Genomic DNA, 21,038 nt, shown 5'->3' with positions numbered 1-21,038 from the left:
ATGGATTCAGCAAATATTAAATATACACATATTGCAAAACCTCTTTTGAAAGTGTTATGTCTTGCTTTTCTAGAAAGAAAAGGAAAAATTTTGGTCTGATAAGGTTAATTTCAGACACATTCACTGGATAATCTGGAGTTTTGGAGTAATAACGGTTCACTGTTAATCTCTTTTTCTGTCATTACCTCAGTATATACAGGCAAAAAAAAATGCTCTGCTGAAACTTTTAAACTTTCATAAACGGCTAAAGATTCTCTTTTTAAAATATTGCAACAGAGTATACATTTATTGATTAATTGTATGATAGTCCATTTGGTGTATTATTTAGCATTTTCAAAGTTTTTATTTAATAGTTACATTGAATATGGCAGCCGGGCTGTATCCTCCCCATGGAGGTGAGAGCGTCTATAGAGTGCAAGAGGGCCAGGCTTCTCTGACTTCAATGAATTTCATTTAAATAAATAAATAAATAAATAAAGTATATATATGTATAACTTCAACCTTCAGGTTGCAATATTCCAATAAAGATTATTATTATTATTATATTATTATTATTATGAATGTCACGGAGATTTCAAAAAGTCGGTTTCTCCTAGAGCCATTGCCCAGTCCAGCTGATACATCTGTTTTATTTTCCCCATTTCCGGCTCATAAATCCTCTCAAACATTTTAGAAGTTCTCAAACATTTCGGACAGGAAGATTGCGTCTTCTCTTTAATGTGTAAGTCGGTATCGTGCTGTACAAGTTTGAGGATGTTGTCCCCGTCCTCCTTCATTGTTTCATAGTAAGAAATGATGTCATAATTAATGTAACAGGGGTGGCACTGCCGGTGAATCGGAGTCCAGTGTTTATCCGGTGCATCCGGATGATCCGCTACATACCGGATGAAATCGCGAAATGTGACATTTGATGGGCGGAGACTTGTCATTGTATCCCATAGCTCCGCCCCCGAATTTATCTTGCGTTTCAGGTAATGATAAAGCTGCGTGTCGTCCTCTGGTATGTCTGTGGGGTAAAATGGGGACAGACCTTTAAGTTGATTGACGTAATTCCCCACCCTTGACAACGCCCTTGGGTTCTGAGGCTTCCAGAATTTGATCTTATCCCTGTATGCAGACACCAGTCGGTCAGCTGGGTGACGCAAAATTAGGAACTTCAGATAATGATTTAATATGTTCTCTATTTCTGAACTGGAATAAGTGTCAAGGCGACGTAGGTTCCGGGGAAAGTCAAGCATGTGTACCGATTTCAACGATTTTATGGGATATCCTTTAGCTTTCAATATCAGCATTTTCCATAAAGAACTTGCTGCTTTTGGCACCTCACAGTAAACGAGTTGAAGGTCATCGCTCACCCATATATACTGCAGTTCTTCTGAAGACGGTGGATTCAAGGGCGTTCGGGCCCCCGAGCCATAATGCTGACACGCCCAATTCGTGCGTTGCTTCCGGAAGGCCAGTCTGCGAATCCACGCGTCGTCTAGTTCAACCTTTTTTGGTTGTTTTACCTGCAATGATATATTTTCTGATGATATCTATATTGGTCGACCTATGTTACAAATGCAAGTAGCGGGGGAATTGGGGGGGGGGGGGGAGGGGTATTTTTTCTGAATGGTTACCCCCTCTCCCCTTCAAATTGGCTATCTACGCGCCTGATTCAGTTTTCAACCTGGGTGAAAGTAGTTTACATTAAAATGAACATGAGTAACAAATATATGACGTAAAAACAATAATTTCTACTTCTGCATTCAGATGAACATTTAGCAGGTCTTGATATGAAATCACGAGATGTAGAATTGAAAGAGAACAAAGGCTTTTTATGGTGACCATGGGATTTATATTTTTATAAAACGACAACGGATATGTTATTATATTAAACGTTGTGAGTAAAGGCTTTTTAAATGTGTCAAGAAGCGGGTTTGCACATTACAAAATAAGAATGCAAGTACGTACGTGAGCAGCTGTTGTGCCGTAGTCAAGAATCTGCGATGACGCGGCACCATTCCAAATAAACACTGGCACATCTCTGCCCACTAGTATATCTATACATGAAGAAAGGATGGATTAATTAAAAAATTAGGCCCGTAATTAAAAATATTTATGGTGTGAGTTAATGTTTCTCGCGGCGATGTGGACATCATCATAAACTATAAAAGCAGTATAAACATTCATTAGAACATCATCATTATTATTCTTAAAATAAATTATTCTTACATTTTTCTAGCTCTCACTGAAATACAGAGTGCGGATAAATGTTATTCATTAAGTTAAACACTGTTTTCAACCCTGTGTTCTGATCGTATTCCCCACAGCTTGATGGTTATTACTCTACTAATAGAAGAAACTATGGGATAAGGACAAAGGGAAAGGAAAGAGATTACCCCCCCCCCCCCCCCCCCCCCACACACACACACACACACACATAAGACAATGAAGGTAAGCTAACCGGGAGGACACTCGCCTCTCCGGACCTCTTTTAATCACTGACCTTAAGATGAGCTTACCTACAAAAACTACCAGAGATATTCCTGCCAAAAGTCCAACGACGATTACTATAATAAATTCGACTCCTTTCATTATGCAACGTCGCACCGCAGAGCAGTGGGCTAGAAAAATTACATACAATATTTAACAATGTGTAAGACATCAGTAACTATTGCAAAACTTGTCGAAGGGGAAGCGCTTGGTTTAAAGGAGAACGGGGGCAATGGCAAATTCACAGTGGTTTCAACAGTGAGTGTCCTTCAAAAAATATCCAGCTATCGGTTTACATATGATTATGTACAAATCGGTGTTCATTTTGTGGAAGTTGAGTTTTGAAAATGCGCTCTTTTGAAATTACAATCCCCACTAAAAAATCACTTGCCGAAGAAGAAAGGCGAGGATTGCATATAACTTTCCAAGACACGTGAAGAGAAAGTTTTTAAAAAAATGAGTAGCCTGTTGGTAATTTAAAAATTGTTTAAAATCTAGGTCAATACGTTTACTGTAAGATTTTGAAAAAGAAATAAAAAGAATACCGTTTAAGCCCCCTTGATTAAATTGTTTTGAACACACTGATAAAAAAAAACGTATGTAAAATCTCGAAAAGAAAAAGTTTACTGGTCTGTCACTCAAAACCTATATCACAGAACTCAACTATAATAGTCGTAATAGGTTAATATATGTGTTCGGTCATCACATACCAGCCTATCTGCTCACTTTTTTCACTTATTTATTGATGTTTTTTTTACAGAATATAAATATTGTCTGACCTGTTCAATGTAGCACATTTACGTACATAAATATATATTATACTCTGATATGGACTGCAATCATGTAAGAAAGTTAAAATAAGAATTTATTGTTAAGTTAAACGTTTTGTTACTTAAATAACAATATGCGAAAATTAAAAATTCCCATAGCCATACGCAAATTTGAGAAAAGATCAAAATTAGAATCTTCCTAACCTGCGTTATTTCTAAAGGGAAGAATTGGAGATTCTAACCCGTGAAGCAGCCTGTTCCCTGACAGCATTTTGCCGCAACGATCGTCCGTCTCCTGGTTGCTGTACCAAATAAATGGTGTTTTCAGAGCCGCACTGTTATATTTTACACGAAGAAGAAAAAAGCACCCATGGTTTCACTGGTCTATCTATATTCGGTGATGCTCACAATGCTTGATCAGGTAGTGTTTTAAGCCTTACACTCAGGGTGCAAGACGCAACTGTGCCTGTTCACCTGAATACACGTACAAACGTATTTATTGTCAGCTGAGCGTATATTAGGCATGCCTGTTTAAACGCAGGTTACCTATTGATCATATATTTGGGGATAGGATTCGATTGAGATGCCGATAAACGCAGGGGCTGGTATTATTTCAGCGTGTTACTGGGGATATCCGTGGAATTTATTCCGTAGCTTTTGTTCTGTTCAGCAGCCCTCATCTCCTTTACTATATGAGGTTCTCAAAGTAGCAACTACGTTATGGATATATAGGACCGATCTTTACAGCTAAAGGATTTCCAAAAGGGTTGTCAAAACCTGTACACATAATCGAATCTCCACAGTACGAACTCGTACGTCGTGTTGCCGCTTATTCCGGTTAAAAATACGCTTTGGCCTTTCACAATAACATTTGTACAGCGTTGATTACAGAAGAGGGGCTATTTCATGATAATGTTTAATTTCTTTTGAAACAATGTAGAAGCTAGCCAGTACAAGTACTAAAAGTATCAACCTTAAAATGTGCGTGACAGCAGCTATTGGAATGACCCAACCCCTCCCTCCGTATACAAACCTATGTGCTCAGCGGGCCAGATGCAAACGCCGCTGTGTGGCATACAATAGTTTGTATACACATCACCGGCATATAATAGTTTGTGTACACGTTATTGCCAAATACTTAATTACTGCACATATGTGTTCTGAGAACAGATCGAAATTATGAAAGCGGCCCCAAAACGTCCCATTTTTGTGAAATAGGCATTTTACAGCGACTTCATGTATGTTGCTCCATGTTTGTGCTGAGTCTTAGGGCGCATTCCCATAATATTAAGATCGATCTATCCCCGTGGGGAGTCTCACTAGATTACTGTCAGATAATCCGGCTTAAATGTCCGTCCCGCCTACTACAAGCTGTAAGGGGGTAATTAACTTTCGTGCCCGCTCAGCTGACAGCTATTTAGCGTGAACCCCTAGGGAGTTAGGTCGATCTAGTTGGATCGATCTAATCTCTGGGAATATGGGCCTTAAAGTTGAATATATTTGCTATATGTCAGTCCTTTTGGACCAACACTCTACTAAATACCAGAAGAATGATAACATCAATTCTGTGAAAAAATTGTGTGCAAATTTTTTCCTGAATAGTACAGTACAGAAATGTGCACAGAATTAGCCGGAGGGATATGTTTGAATAGCTAATGCAAAAAAAAAAAAAAAAAAAAAAAAAAAAATCAATCTGTGACAATGGTAAAGGGCAGGTAGGACTCATTGAAGCAAGTTTTGGGTTAGTCCGAATAGTTGTCGTTATTGCCTCTGTTGAGTCTAATCACAGTCTATTAATCAACTCAATTTTTTAACCTTACAAGGCGGGAACGGAGCATTTGTGTTTCAGTCTTAAAATCCCCCCCCCCCCCCCCCCACAATACTTAATTATTCTCATTGACAAATATAACGAGTGTGGGGCGTAGAAAAGAGTAAGTACGCTAGTACGAGTAATCAAACCAGAGTTTGAAAACTTAGCCACGAAAGGAAATGAAAATGACAGGAAATCTGATAAAACCACGGTTGGAAATGCGGTCTCCATTCTAATGAACACGGGAAGAGGGGATGTGGATGGCGGACCATATTGCTAATTATACGTAATGCGACGTTTCCTACCTGTCGCTAATTGGAAATTGATGAAGTATAAAATGTCATAGCATGCCTGTCACTGTAACCGGTTTCTTCTCTTATTTCTTTTATACATTTGTGTTTTTTTTCTGGTGTTAAGAATTTCGTAAATTGTTTTCCAGGGATTCATGCAGTAGTTAGACAAAGTGCTTTTGTGAAAAACGACCGTGTCGGTTCCCTCTGTCAGAGTATCGTGATGACGTTATTAAAGCTTTCACCGGAGAAAATAGATCAAGAAGTTGAAATGTGTAGCGAGAAAGAAAGCGCGAAGTGAATCAGGTCATGGTGACCTCTTGAGGTGTGTGTGTGTGTGTGTGTGTGTGTACACGACAATGTACGGTGCACAAACTCTTGCATGCTTCATATTTAAAAAGAAATGGCAGACTGCGGTTTCATTTTCATCTAATATAAGATGGGTAAACGTGCGTTAGAAAAATGCCGATTCTCAGAAAGACGCGGCATTTCCACTCTTAATGAAAAGGAAATTGCAGATCAAGCGCCCCCCCCCCCCCCCAAGCAATAAAAAATACAAATGCAGAAAACTCTAAGTGCCATTTTGTTTGCACAAAAATAGTTTCATTAATTTCTTCACATAAGTACATTTTATCCCAATAGGTACTCGCATAGTTTAATGCATCTTCAAGGATTTTGTTTTTGTTTTTTCAATCCTACCACCCAAGGCGTACCTACCTCCGGTACAACGTAAAGGGAGAAGTATTTCAGGCGACAATATTAAGCTTTTTCAGCAGCCCTTCTCGTCAGTAAACATATTTGTACTATCATTATATCATTTACTGAAATGGGAAGATATTTATGCTGAAGCATAGAAAGACATCGATGAGTAATTTAAAATCGTTTGTTTCACACTTTTTAATGCATGCAGCGACTGACAGTAATGTCATTTTTGACAGAGAGAGAGAGAGAGAGAGAGAGGATGTAGAAGGAAACTATTGGTGAGAAAATGCATCCCAATATTTCCCACAATTCGTTTTTTTTAATCGATAACGACACCTCTTCATTTCTAATTTGTTATGCTAAAAAAGCTTAGGGACCGTTCCCAGACCCCTACCGTACTAACCGTGGATCTATATCCAAGGGGATTCTCGTTAAATTGCAATCAACTTAAGCGGCTTAGATGTCTGCCACGCCTGCTGGAGCTGTTAGGGGGTAATTAACTATCGTCTTCATTAGGTGTGCCAGACATCAAAGCCGCTTAAGCTGAAAGCAATTAAGCGAGAAACCCCTTGAAGATGGATCGATCCCTTTAGATGGATCTAGGTATGGGAACCCAATCTTAATTCACGCAATTTCATTGTTTCATTATTTGTAATTTTACGCTCACACGCTTCCTCTTTATTGTTTGACGTTTACATGAAAAATGTTGTTTTTTTTTCATTAAAAATGTCATTTTTTATAAATTAAAGAGCACAAAATAATGCGAAGTACACGTGAATGGGAAGCTGGGCAGCCTAGCAAGATCCTTTTGGAAATGTGTCGAGATAAAAGTGCCTGCAACCAATCAATTGCTTTAATAATATCACGTTTGTCTACTATAGGAGTGGCCTGATTTGCAAACCTATAAAGCCTCATCGCGTTCAAATTATATAACATTATCTGTTCTGAACTATCGAAATCAATAACACGCAGGAATAAGTGAACTGAAGACAGATTTTAACGTGGTAAGTACACATTTCAGAGCAGGCAAAAATTTCTCAAAGTAAATTAGATTTGGTGAGAAAATCTCGAATAGGATACTTACAACTTACATCATTTCAATCATTTTATTCATTTCAATCTCCTTTCGTGCAAAGGCAAAGAAAACCCCGCAGTATGGATAAATACTGTTGTCCTGCGTATCAGTTCTCCCTGCTGTCAAAGTGTAAGGGATATGGATCCATTCCCACACGCCAAATGCATCACGTAAGTTTGACTTCCTCGTATCTTAATACAATAGTCTCGTTCTACCTATTATTGTTATTGTTTTAATGAGACAAATTGAATTTATTTTGTCATTTAAAAAGCATCATAAAATATGGGTTACTGGAGAGGGATGTACACGGTCAGGAAACTCGACTAATCATGATTGGTCCAAGAAGTTGAAAAATAATTTGTCAAAGGGAGCAGCATCCCGCTCCCATAGCGTAATTACAAATTGTTCATTTTTAATCACTTGTTTTAACTTTTTAATTTTTGAACTTTTTTTACTAGTCTAATGACTAAAGCCGGCCAGTCTACCCAGGGGTCTCTGTAAAATGCTACATAATTGGATGAAAGACAATTTTTGTAAAAAAAAAAAAAGACAAACCTAGAGAGACCCCTGGGGGATGGTGCAGCTATTAATGTAACTCGGATCACATCTCTGCGTGTGCGCCGGTGTAATGGGAATGAAGTCCGGGCTCCCAAATGATTTGTACAGGTTAGGGTTAGTTGGAGAATTGGGCTTATGGTATATTGGACGAGTGTCACCTGTACAAAGTAATGAGAAGCGGACTACGGTTCCTAGCGGACTTCCATTCCTGTTACACCGGTCTAAACAACCAACTAGACGCAATCTTATTCTGAATCTGATTAATTTTTAGCGCCGTAGTCGTACCATATACACGCCACAACAGTTAATCACCCTCCAAGAGATGTTCTACGAAACACACTATCCAGATTTTTGCCAACGAGAGGGACTTGCGACAAAGACAGGATTAACGGAGGCACGAGTTCAGGTAAGAAGTCTCCAGCTGCATGCGTTTCTAATAGTGGAAATGATGTGAGGCACACGCATGCGCCCACGCACGCACACGAAAAAAATTACAGTATATGCTGAGCCAATGCAGCATGCAAAAATGATCAGAGGTCTTTTTGATATTTATTCAGTATATATCCACATATTCCTTTCTTTGACGACAGGTCTGGTTTCAAAATCGACGTGCCAAGTGGAGAAGAGATATGAACAGGCTCGCCACCTCACGAGATGCCGTTGAGTCTTTTCTTACTCCTCGCTCGTGTCACGTCTACCTGGCCTCTGCTGCCGCGGCACCGAGGCGATTAAACCCTTTCCATGAACGTAGCCTTGCTCAGGCTTATCATCCCGAAGAACGCAAAAAAGAAAATGACAAAATACCTGAAAATTCCAAAGGAGCTGATGCGTGAGTTATTAAAACACTCTAAATATTATTGATGAGGCTTTAAAATTTAATAAATTGAATTGAATTTACACCGTTGTTTTCGGTTTTGTCTAAAATCATCAAGCCAAAATCTTGTGTGTATTTTTTCATGGAAGTTTGGTACTGAAATGTGACTGTTTATCTCGTTTGGCCATTATACAATTATATAATAGCAAAGTGGAGATGTACCTCATCATATTGCCAATAAATGCATTCAGCTTATTTTATCATTTATAAATCACCTAAAATGAACATTTAAAAATCGGAACCGTGAATCTAGACTTAACATATAATTTAGATTCGTTAACATTTTCTGTGGAAACTATTACTTCGACTGTGTTCATTTTAAGTGCAGATATCGTCTGAAATGCAATATGATTTCGCTGGGATGTCTCAACGTTTCAGTTTTATATTTTCAGATACTGTAACGGAATCTGCAAATGCGAGAACGACGATGAGTGATAACGTGCTCCTCTGAAAATAATCCAGAATATAGACCATGAAGCATTTCTATTTTATAAAAAGGACAGATTTAGTTTGAGTTCTCGTTCTAAAATAACTGTGGATGCGCTTTTTATTGTAAAATAGTCTCTTAAAATGGGTATTATATATGTAAACAGGGGTGCAATTTCATTACTACTGAAAGGAGCCATTTTTCGTATACAAGCAATTAACACGATCCCTTTCACAGACGGGAATATGTCGGTCCTCAAGAGTATCCTTTCAGAGACGACAAGCTCCAAGATGACAACTTGACAACGTCCTGCGTCCAGTCAAGTTAGCTCGTCGTATCTCGGACGGTGCAAAACACTCCGGTGACTAATGGTTAACGTTTGAGGATAATGACTGTTTTAATTTAGTGGACTGTCATGGATTTACCCCAAGCTGAAATAGACCAAAATTTTACGTCTTAAAGTCAAGACCAAAATTCCTTTTAAATTTGTAAAACCAACCCCTCGGTGTTTCGTGCCGAATAAGGAAGACAGACTCATAGTTGTAGTGATGGGGGTGGGGACTGGGTGGGGGGGGGGTGTGCGCTCGAACGAACTCCGCGCTGAATCAAAATTTGATGTAGGTTTTATGCAATTATGAAAAAAAATCCACTTTTACAGAAAAAAGATCTCCAACCACCCTTTGAAATTGCTGACTACAGGTCTGGACGGCCCACCTTGACTGTAAATGCGACTTAAATTCATATTAGGAGGGACCAGCGGTTCTCTTACTGCACCTGTTGTTGTGACGTCAATGCTTGTGCACATCAAGCACTGCCTAAAAACACCTATCATGCATTAAAAAATATTAAAAGAATAAAATTCTATCATTACTATCAGCACTTAGTATTCGTCTTGTCTGACCAAAGGGCCTTGGCTGGTATTGTTTGAGGCGTTACATCTATTAGTATGAGTATGATGACAATATACATGTAAAGGTCATTGGCCCATATCGATATCCGTTACCGGCCACCCAATTGTTCACGTGTGTACCGTACAGTATATCGCATACAGTGGACGACTCGTGTTGTCACTAGCGCCCAAACTCAGCTATATTTACTCAAGCGATAGCCTGGCTACATTGATCACATCCCAACCTGACCTGCGTAGTTTACGAGGTAAGTCTCACCACCATCAGTGTGCGTGCACCATTACATATGATACTGAACCAAAACTGTTTGAGGAATGACCCAGGCTGATCTCGGGACCCCGCTAAATTACTACTCCAGTAAATGATGGGGGCAAGTCGTTGTGGTAATACTCAGCTTGCTGTATATAGACACGCATTTGCATGTAATCCATTGCATAATTGCAGAGCTACGTGCGTGACATACCAGGGGCAGTAGCTGGGTCACGATCAAAACGGACATTCTTCAGGTAGGGCATGTACACTGTGCACTATACAGCGACTATACCTCGAACTGTGCATACTATGCAGTGGACCGATATTGAAGTGCGTAATGAAACCCAGTTATGAATCATGATGATTAACATGGCTAAATACGGGCCCTGGTTTGTACTTGGTGGTGTAACCATATATATTGGCATTTATAGACCAATTTGGGTCAGGCCGTCAATTTAACGATATCTTTATTGATACCTGAGACTGCATGTGCTCAGGTGTACCATGGCCCATAGGAGCCTACGCGTGCGTCTTTTAGACGCCCCTTTACATGCGAAAACGACAAGGCCTATGCCGAGTTCGTCTTTTACTACAGAGCTTTGAGAGCCGAAAATGACATGGCTGTGTCTCTTTCGCCACTTACTGAACTCCACAGATGCGAGATTGACACGACCCATGTCGCGTTCGTCTCTCAAAAGACACTGTTATAAAACATGAAATAGGCATAACGTGTGATTTTCGCAGCTGAATAAGTAGACCCTTATAAACGAAGTTGACGTAACTTGAGAGTCATGTCGCTTTCAACTCTTACAAACCTACAACAAAATCTATCTCCACACAGACGCGCGCTACATGTTCTATTGGACATGGGTCAGTTGAAACCCTATTAACCTAAAGGGCTCATGTTACTTTCAGCCAACTCTTATATGTCAAATCCAATTAATTTGAAACAGTGTTGTGCTGTCCCAAAACATTTTTTTCATTTGAATCCCATCATAATTTAGTGCTATCTAGATAACAGTGTGGCTAATTGCTTGTAATAATTATATGGCCTCATATTTTTATTTTCAAGGATTCAAATATAAAGGGTTTTAAGACCGTCCTTCTGTTTCAAATTAATTTGGCTGAAAGTAACATGAGCCATTTAGGTTAATGTCGCTTTCAACTGACCCATGTCCAATAGTACATGTCGCGCGCGTCTGTGTGGAGATAGATTTTGTTGGAGGTTTGTAAAAGTTGAAAGCGACATGACTCTAAGGTCACGTCAACTTCGGTTATAAGGGTCTACTTATTCAGCTGCGAAAATCACACGTAATGCCTATTTCATGTTTTATAACAGTGTCTTTTGAGAGACGAACGCGACATGGGTCGTGTCAATCTCGCATCTGTGGAGTTCAGTAAGTGGCGAAAGAGACACAGCCATGTCATTTTCGGCTCTCAAAGCTCTGTAGTAAAAGACGAACTCGGCATAGGCCTTGTCGTTTTCGCATGTAAAGGGGCGTCTAAAAGACGCACGCGTAGGCTCCTATGGGCCATGGTACAGGTGAATTCCTTACAGCTGTACGTTTTACATGGACATCATGCCGTCACAGTGACCTAGAAAATAAAACTGCACGGTGCGTAGAGCTGTATATGGGACTAATACTAGATACTTGGACCAATGGTGTATCCCCCCCACCCACCGCGGTAATGCAATGTACTTCTCACTTCTCCCCAGTAAAGTGATACTATTCGCTTTGATGGAATGTGTTCAGAGTTGGAGAATCGATTTCTCTGTCGCATCTCTCGTTATATTCAAGTTGCTAGATAAGCCTACTGTTGATTTAAAAAAAATCTAGAAACCATAAATCGAGGTTTAATTAAGTTTACAACATTACAACGTTATTTTCCTAAGAAAATAGAAAATAAAACCGAGGGTCCACGTTTATTTATCAATGTTAGCAGTGGAATTTTTCAAAAATGAGGGGGGGGGGTCAAAAGAGGCATATAATTCAGTTTCAATAAGTATAAACCATTTCAACTACGACACATGTAACCACATTCCAAACGCGTACGTGTACATTTTCACTACAATGCCTTTCACTCCAACTCCCTAACTACTCAATATTGAAATTACTGTGTACATATACAGATGCATGACTTGCAGAAAACACAGGCGAATACGCAAGAAGTCTTTTTTCAAAATACAGTATACCCGGATCCGCTATTCCATGGCAGATAGTGACATCTGTCGCTTTCCGTTGACGGTCGTCCTTTTTTTCGGTGATGAGCAGAGGTACATAAAATTCGCCCCTATCTCTACATTACCAGCAAGCTTCAGTTATTTCCAGTGCACTCTCTTGTTGGAAACGACAGAGACATTATAATGATATTATTATAGCAAAGAGATGAGTTTACAAGGATTCTGAAACTCGGGATGTATGCAAAGTGACACTGTTGTGAAAATTAAGGCATTTATTTCTTACAGAAGAGTTTATTATTACACACTGCGATTATTTTGTTTTGCTTGATAATAATAATAATAATAATAATAATAATATATATTTTTTTTAGAAATAGAAAAATGGAAACAATGGCGGATGATGATCAGTCAGAAGTCCCGAGAATAGCCGAAGAGTTTTGGGAGTGGTGGATGATGGAGAACCCAGAATATGCCACCTATGTCGGCTACCACCAGTACGGGCTTGGGTTGGACAGTTTCAGTGAAGAGAGATACTTGAAACGACAGGTACTGTTTATAGCATAAAATAATGCTTTTTTTCTTGTAATAAGGGAATGTACATATAAATCAAGATAAGCAAAGCAAAGAAACGGACATTGCATTTGATTGTTCCTACATATCAATTTAACTTATAATATGTCAATTTTGCATTGTCATTTAATTTAAATTATTTGGGAAGAGGTAATAGTAGATGTATGATAGCTGTATCTCATGTGTGGATTGAAAGAAAACTCTAAAATATGTGTAAGAGGAACGCTAAGTTGCTTAACGCCACGTGGCCATCGTACAGTATACATGTAAGAAGTGACTTCGTTTGTTCAGTTCGTAGCACGTATAGGGTTTTCAGATCTTATTAATGAGTTTTTGTCTTACGAGACGAGGCTAACTTTTCACAGTTTTCACATAAATGTACGTTGCTAGCTTATTTATCTTCTCACCTGAATCTGGACCCCCCCCCCCCTTTCAATATGATTTATTCATGCATCACAACATACGAGTAAATAATACTTTTTTTTTCAAATTTTAGGAATATTGCAAAGCTCTGCTAAACAAAGTTGACCAGATCGATCCCTCCAACGAAAGCCGCCAAAATGAGACAACTCTTTATATGCTTAAGTACTACCTCAAGATGTACATAGACGGTATACAATACGCCGGTTATCTATTGGGATTGCACTATAAGGAAGGTGTCCACAGAGACTTTAAAGAACGGACTGTGGGCAGGATGAGTTTTACCTGCTCAAAAGACTACGAAATATATTTACAGAGATTAAGAGATTTCCCTAAACAGGTATTGAATTGGGTTCTTTTAATTGCAGATAAAGATTGGTTTTAACTTAAATCTGCTCAAATGGAAAAAAAAACTTAAAAACTTTTGACACACCCTATTGCTTTTTTTCTGTTGTCGTCTGCTAGGTGAGCATAGAGAGAGATTGGAAGAAGCAGCTGCAGGTATTTTAGTCCATAGAATACTAGCTAGTCTTTTGAAATTTCTTCTTGATTGTATCCCTGAGTATCGTCTTGAGATTTCTGAAATGTTTTACTGTTTTTAGTAAATTTTAATTTAGCAGTTTTTTTCTTTTTAGATACAAGAAAATATAGATTTCCAAAGGAAAGGTATTGAAAGAAGGATCGTTCACCACCCTCGTGCTATGGTAAGCAGACTGTATATACATTGTATTTTGTTATCACTCACATCAGTTAGGCATATTTTTCTACTTTCCCCACTGAACATACTACATTTGGCTTTCAAGGTCAAAACAACGAATGAGCCACACGCACTTAAGCGGCTGTTAAAATTGGTCTGAACAGGATAAGACTTTAATCCATAAACAGACTTCAGACTTTTTTTTGTGAATCACGACCCTGCACTTCTATGGTGTTTTAAGGACAAGGCGACGGAAGTTAACTCTGTGAAGAAAAAAAAACATTGTCAGTGCTATAAAGCTAGGTGTATGTAGAGATACCGACTTTTCACTTTTGATTGACAGGCTCACATTATTGATGACATTATAGACCGAGACTTGGAACGTCCTGCAGAAGAATCCGAATACTATGCTCCTTTCAACAATATTCCAGAGGATATTGCAGAACCTCACAGGTATATATATTGAAACCCTTGGTTTTTGATACTTTTTTCATAAAACACGTTCATGGACTTTATATTAACAGGCTGTTGAAGTCACCTTTGAGAATCCCTTGAAACAGTCAGACAAGAGCTGTCAAGAAAATAGGGCGCGGCCAGTCAAAATTTGGTAAATCGACCCTAAAAGTGTGTTGTTGTACATCGTTACAAAGAATAACAGCAGTGACATTAATCTCGATCTTAAGCGAAAAGTGTCGAAAAGAGACTCAAAATCAGTTAAAAGGAGTCTCTCTTGCCAACAGCTCGCCTACTTTATTTCTACTTTAAGGTCAGAGCTGAAAAAGGAAGGACTGGCTCTTGTTACCTCAAATGTCTACGGATCTCTGGAAAAACTGAAATCTTTTTTGCAAGAGGTAAGCAGCTTTGGATTTAATTAGTTAAAAAAATTGAAAATGTCTATGGAAATCAAATTGGTCATGATTATACTACTTTTGCTATAACAAAATAAAGCATTGCTTCCTGATTTTGTAACAACAGCTACCTGGTTTATATTATTTATAATTCTCATGTTTCGGAACCTATCATATCAATCAGAAATGATAACATATTCAGAAGTAAAAACAAAGTTAATGATTCCTGACAAGAAAATATTTATACGTGCAATGATGCAGTCTCAAGTAAACAAATTGCTTATTTCACTTCATTTCTTTTTTTCTTTCATTATTCCAGTCCTACTTTCCCCATCTTCGTCAAGATATTTCCATATCCTCTCTCTCCGGAGGCTTGGAAAGATACAAAGCACAACTGAGGTTCCATTGCGACTCTGACATATCTCCCGAGGAAATGTTTAAGCTTGGCAGCGAAGAACTTAAGAAAGCACAGGATAAAGCTAAATCGGTATTATATGTTTATATTATTCTTTCTGTTGCTCTATTTTCAGTCTTTAAAGCGTTACATTTTATCGCGAATTTGAATTCAATTGAATTTTAATCAAAATGGAAACTTGAAAGTTGCAATCGTTTTGGTTTACAAATAAAATGTTACTAATTCAGGGCAATTATTGAACAGTTTATGCTAGTTTATGCTCTAAATCAATCCCATGTTATTCAAATTCTCTGTACTTTTTATTTCAGCTAATGGACGAACACCACTTTAAAGGATCTTACCGTGAATTCCTCTCCTACTGCCGGAAGATGTCCGGTGCAAATCTGTCCAAAACATCGGTGATTGAATCGAGTTTTATATATTAATCTCGGAATGTTTGTCACCTAATTATTTGATTTATTAACTGATTGTAAATAAATCGACGTAATAGTTCTCGAAAAAAAATAATAACGTCAAAAGATAGTTGTTATTATAAGTGCGATGATTGTATAATTTCGTGAATCAAGATCGAGTTTAGTTGTTTAGGTCATTTTTATGGAAAAAGGATGAAACCGTGGGCGAGTTTCTAAACGCAATAATTTTGTTACAGGAAGAAGTCTTGGATGCTTTTCGAAGCACCCTAGAAAACAAGATAAGACCAAAGCTACCGAAATATTTCAAGAACCTTCCAAACCAGCCTTTCAGGTGGGTCGCGCACGTTGAATCTTGTCTTTAGTTGTTTTTTTTTAATAAAATGTTCTTTTTGTAACAACACGTCCAGTGGGTACAGCAAAGAAAACTTAATTTTTAGACGAGCCTTTCGACACTCAAAGCAGTTTTAGTCTATTTGTTTTATTAGACTAAAATAACAGCCGGAGTAAAACTATTTGGTCGTTTCATTCATATTTGTCATTTATTTATTTATTTATTTATTTATTTATTTATTTTGTGGAGAGCATATAATGCTTCCAGCGCCTTGCCTCCACTTCATTCTTTTGAATAAACGTTGTTTAAAAAAAAAATTTATTTATTTATTTGCTAGGTTAGTGGCCATGCCAGACAGGAGACCGATCACGTTCGCCGTGTACAACGCTCCTGCCCAAGACCACAACGTGCCTGGAACGCTCTACGTGTGCCCTCATCACTCGGAAATCAAGAACAATGCTTTTGTTGCCTTAACTCTGCATGAGTTAGAGCCTGGTCATCATTTACAGGTAGAACATTATAGTTCTATTAAGTGTAGTTTAGATTATATTTTTTTCATATTATCCCATAGACGTTTGGGGTAAGTCAGAAAATTGAAATTTCAATATAAGGATTATTTTATTAATTAAACAAGATCATGCGTTTGAGTTGTTCTGTTTTGTACTGGTACCAGTTTGCGTTGATTTTATATTTCTTTTGGATGATAGAAACTGTGCAGCGTTAAGTTCTCTTATATTTGTTTGTTCTTATATCCCCCTGAGTTTCAGAGGACACTATAATTTCACCTTTCTACTATTAGCACGCCTTGGCGTTCCAGATACTAGAGATGCAAGTTTCCAGCGTCCCTTGAAACCCAGGGTGCTTAGTATGGAAGATAATGTAGAATGATAAACTACATGTATTATAAAATTTCCAGCATTCCCTAGTCGTACTCCAGAAGAAGCTTCCAAAGTTTCGTCGTCATAAAGATGATCGACGGTATTACGAGGTACCCAGTAGGTTTCCCATGAACACGGCCTACACTGAGGTAAGATATTTTCGGGGGTTTTTTTACTATTTTATACGTGGAATGGTAGTTATTCCTATTGTCCTCTCGGGACATTCCAGATTAAGTTCAAATACGAAGTCATTTCAGAATCGTGATTTTAGTTGTTGTATGAACTGTTTAGATATTGGGCTTTGATTACTAAAACCAAGGAGGTCGAACTGTTGGAAGTCCTTGCTAAAATGTACACGGCATTAATTGAGATAAGTGTAGGATACGGTCTGAAAAATTCAATGTAATTATGCAATTCAGATAATGTCCGTAAAGTGTTTTTTGTGAACTAAGAGATGAACATGTAGCTGTTTGGACTAAGGAGCCATGCTTTAAACATTTTATTAAAGGCAAAACTAGGACGATCTTTCTTTTCTTGTTAAATTACATACAAATTAACAGACTCCACCGTTGGTTAATAGCACATATTCGAGAGAGATCGAAAAGATATTCCTTATATCTACCGACAAATGCCTGTGCACTGTTTCTGTTTACAACGGGCATATGTTAGCCCATATTGGTGTAAACTTATCATGCTGTAATCCCGTTTAATTCGGCTATTTCTCAACGTATCCTGCATGACTGTCTACGATAAAAGCCAGATGACGAAAAGAATTATGCACATTTCGTTCTTTTGATTTTTTGTAATAAATATACTACTAACGTCTAAACGTAGAGAATTTTTTGAAATTATTTTGCTTTATTTCTTTTTTATGTTATTTTCTCCATATGACCAGGTGTTATTCATAAACTTCATGCTACCGTTTAAACTTTTAGGGCTGGGGACTATACTCCGAGGAACTTGGGGTAGAGATGGGCTTGTACGACACTCTTCAAGAACTGTAGGCATCATTCTTTTGCATTTTATTCTTGTTCTCTTAAGATTACATTAATTTAAGATTGTACAATGTCTTAAACAAATATTCTTAAATTTATGATACTCTATATTCGTAAAATACTTATCACATTAATGTAATATTTTTGAGGTCGCAGCCATTCCGTGTACTTAGATATCACGAGGCATCTCATATATATTTTCTTTTACTGACTTAGTCGTTTCACACATTTTTTTATTTATTGTTCCATGGTATTTTATCCAAACAGCTCTTTAAGATTAATGTTTTTCTCTAAAAGGAACCCTTTTCTCTCTTGTTCAACAGCTATGGTTATTACATATCAGAATTGTACCGCAGCGCTCGGGTTGTTGTGAATGTTGGAATCCACGCCCTTGGGTATGTCATTGTTCTCTTTATGTATACCTTGTCCACACCGTGATGGTAGCATTGTATAATGGGCAATAACTCTCGTTATCTCTCCAGTGCCATCAGAAGCACGCACGCATGAGGCTAATATTTCAATGCTATAATCTTATCTTGTGTAGCTGAGAGCTGACTGTGATAAACTGTCCCTTCCGCCTCCTTAAAACTGTACACATTAAAGGAAGGGCTCATGTGAGAGATATAAAAATGCCTTAAAATCAGCTTTGATATTTCGAACTGCAAACTGTAATGTAATGAGACAGTATCCCGTCCACTTATAAGTTTGATTTAAATCATACTACTCGGTTTATAACGACTTGAGCCAGGAGAAAAAAAAAAACGGCAACAAAAAGTTGTTGTCACTCTAACGTGTAACTATGTGTATCCATTGAATTGAAAAGTACAGTAAAAAGTATTGTAACTGTATATGACTTATTGTTTGTAGATGGTCAGAGTCTGAGTCAATACAGTTTTTGAAGGACAATACAGCTCTAAGCGATCAGGGAATTCATCTTGAAATGGACAGACATGTTACAATTCCGGGTCAGGTACGTCGGTATTTATTAGTCATGTGATATTTAGAGTAACAATAAATGTCTACAGATCAAATAGTTTCAACCAATATTGTCAATTTCGTGTTGAATACGCAAAAAAAAAAAAACTTAACTCCCTTTTTGTTAATCGAACCAATTATTTTAGTAAAATTAAAATTGTAAAAGACTTTAGTTTCTGTTAAATAAGTTGTTATTTGTGTAGTTTCAGTTTTATATGTGGTGTGATTTGTCTGAGCGCTAATTCCCTGTAAGGGGATGTGACCGTTCTTCCCTGTAAGGGGAATTAGAACGTGGTTTCATTTTTAGATATGTGCAGCCCGAAAAAAAATCAGATCTCATACTTTCTCCTTTTCAGCAATGCGCATACAAAATGGGACATTTTAAGATCAGGGAACTGCGAAGGAAAGCAGAAAAAGAACTAGGTTTGTCCTCTTTAACATGATTTACTCGACTACATGCAGCTGTATTTGTTTGATGCAGAAATGGAATGGAAATGGGGATGGCTGTTTTAAGAAATATACTTCTCACGGAATCAATTTATTATGCTTTTTGGAAATGTTACTGAATGACTGCCTTTTAAAGAATTTATGTCACGAAAAAATCTCATAATAGCATTTCAACAGGTATTGAGCAATCTGAATAGATAGAAGGGAATATAAAAACAAGTATCTGAATACCCTAGAAATGAAAACGGAATCTGTGCAATCCATTTCTAGACTATGAATTCAATCAATTTTTTTACCAAGCTTTCAGCCGTTCTTCATAGGGTAAGCAGGCGAATCATGTGAGTCAGAGCAAAGTGGGTTCAGTTAATTAAGAGCTTAATGTCTTAAACTTGAACATGTTGGATTAACTTGGATATTATATGTTTAAGTATTGAAACTAAGATGGTGATAATTTATTAAGACATACACATCAAAATTCAAAATCACCCAGTGACACGTGGACTGATCATCGCAAATGGTGGCAATGCATACGATTGGCTTTACTTTTAAATCAAACAAAAAAAATGAAAAGTGACATCTGAATTTTCGAGAATATTGAAGAAGCAACTGTAATCCGTTTCAGGTCAATATTTCGTGCCGATTGTCTCCTGCTCAATCCACAATCATAATCAACCAATTTAATATTTATAGGTCCTCTATTCGATCTGCGAGATTTTCACGAAGCTTGCCTGACCTGTGGACAAGTGCCATTGCAAGTCTTAGAGAAAATCATTGACCACTACATAGAAGATGCTCAAAACGGACACGCCAAAAGCTGCAATTCGTAGGAATTCAAACTGAAAACAAAAACAGTGCAACTGATGACCCTGAAGAGTGTCAGAGTTTTCAAGCACCCTCCTGTCTTATTGGCCTGCAAACGTCAATGTTCGTGTTAAAACAGTTCATATGTTTCTCTACTTCACTTCACCCAATTTACTAGTGAGATGCCTTGTGTCCAATTCCACTCACAGTGAAAATGCTTATTTTGTTATTCCAAAAACACACAGGTAAAACAAACCGTTAGTATAACAGTGCAGGTTAATTAAAGAAGAAAGAATATCTAAGACAGTAACAACCCCATGAATTGCCCTGCGATCAAAGTAACGCGGGCTTAACAAAGTATATATTCCATGACAACGCAAGATTGGCAATACTATGTTTGGCATAACATAATCTAAATAACAAATCCGTAATAAAATAACCAGCATGTTTGAAACACCTCAATAGTGCGTTCAGACTTTGATAACAGGCTTCATCCTGGATTGCGTTAAGTCTGACTAGTTCATTCTAGGCAAGGAAACAAGTTGTTCCTTAGTCGATTCATATAAGACTTACTATTCGGGAAAGTTGTTATATGAACGTGTGACGTGCCCGTTTCACAAATCGACTGAAGTCAAAAATCGATCTATTGGCTGAAAAACACCACGTATACTGCTTAGTAATATGTCTCAAATGTCTGTTTGCACTAAATCGCCTGAGTCATTATTAGAATCACAGTATACGACCAAAATTGCGATTTTCAGTTATAAAAGTCCTTAGCCTTTTTGGTTCTGATTTTGCGGGCGTAATACTGCGCTTTTAACGGGATGGCCATTTTGTCCGGGGACAGGGCCATTAACTTACAATTTCGACGAGTGAGAGAAAATTGTTCAGTCCATTCGTTTCCTTGGACATCCAATGTAGACAA

The 21,038-nt window shown here is 37.8% G+C and overlaps 2 protein-coding genes and 1 long non-coding RNA gene across 4 annotated transcripts; 1 reads left to right on the top strand and 2 right to left on the bottom strand.

Moving 5' to 3' along the window:
• Window positions 1-218: 218 nt before the first annotated feature.
• Window positions 219-1,568, bottom strand: LOC106172947 (carbohydrate sulfotransferase 11-like). Its single transcript, XM_013553896.2, has one exon. The coding sequence runs from the start codon at window positions 1,290-1,292 to the stop codon at window positions 564-566; it is 729 nt and encodes a 242-aa protein (XP_013409350.2). The 5' UTR covers window positions 1,293-1,568; the 3' UTR covers window positions 219-563.
• Window positions 1,569-1,657: 89 nt separating this feature from the next.
• On the bottom strand, window positions 1,658-3,686 carry LOC147763146 (uncharacterized). Its single transcript, XR_015333462.1, has 4 exons — window positions 3,450-3,686; window positions 2,505-2,606; window positions 1,954-2,042; window positions 1,658-1,669 (listed from the first exon to the last, which is right to left on the bottom strand). It is a non-coding gene; the product is annotated as an uncharacterized LOC147763146 (long non-coding RNA).
• Window positions 3,687-9,988: 6,302 nt separating this feature from the next.
• Window positions 9,989-20,575, top strand: LOC106172956 (uncharacterized). 2 transcript variants are annotated; one of them, XM_087009507.1, is made up of 16 exons: window positions 9,989-10,136; window positions 12,695-12,869; window positions 13,390-13,653; window positions 13,949-14,017; window positions 14,354-14,463; window positions 14,777-14,861; window positions 15,178-15,345; window positions 15,582-15,671; window positions 15,923-16,017; window positions 16,355-16,526; window positions 16,934-17,044; window positions 17,831-17,895; window positions 18,214-18,285; window positions 18,758-18,860; window positions 19,222-19,288; window positions 20,003-20,575. In XM_087009507.1, exons 2-16 carry the CDS (start codon window positions 12,705-12,707, stop codon window positions 20,137-20,139), a joined length of 1,773 nt encoding a protein of 590 aa, XP_086865633.1. In that variant the 5' UTR covers window positions 9,989-10,136; window positions 12,695-12,704; the 3' UTR covers window positions 20,140-20,575. The 2 variants fall into 2 exon arrangements, with proteins under 2 accessions (XP_086865633.1, XP_023932355.2); XM_024076587.2 differs by lacking the exon at window positions 9,989-10,136 and adding an exon at window positions 10,160-10,395.
• Window positions 20,576-21,038: the final 463 nt, after the last annotated feature.

The sequence above is a fragment of the Lingula anatina genome, chromosome 3, assembly GCF_051362555.1.
Source record: "Lingula anatina isolate TDL-2025a chromosome 3, LinAna3.0, whole genome shotgun sequence".
NCBI lineage: Eukaryota > Metazoa > Brachiopoda > Lingulata > Lingulida > Lingulidae > Lingula > Lingula anatina.
Note: the sequence above shows the minus strand (reverse complement) of the source record. Positions and strands in the feature narration are given on the sequence as shown.

Coding starts and splice junctions, on each gene's coding strand:
- LOC106172947 (XM_013553896.2), bottom strand. CDS start 1,292: ATGCTGATATTGAAAGCTAAAGGATATCCCATAAAATCGTTGAAATCG.
- LOC106172956 (XM_087009507.1), top strand. CDS start 12,705: ATGGAAACAATGGCGGATGATGATCAGTCAGAAGTCCCGAGAATAGCC. Junction 14,018..14,353: donor TTCACCACCCTCGTGCTATG/GTAAGCAGACTG, acceptor TTTGATTGACAG/GCTCACATTATTGATGACAT. Junction 18,861..19,221: donor ATGTTACAATTCCGGGTCAG/GTACGTCGGTAT, acceptor TCTCCTTTTCAG/CAATGCGCATACAAAATGGG.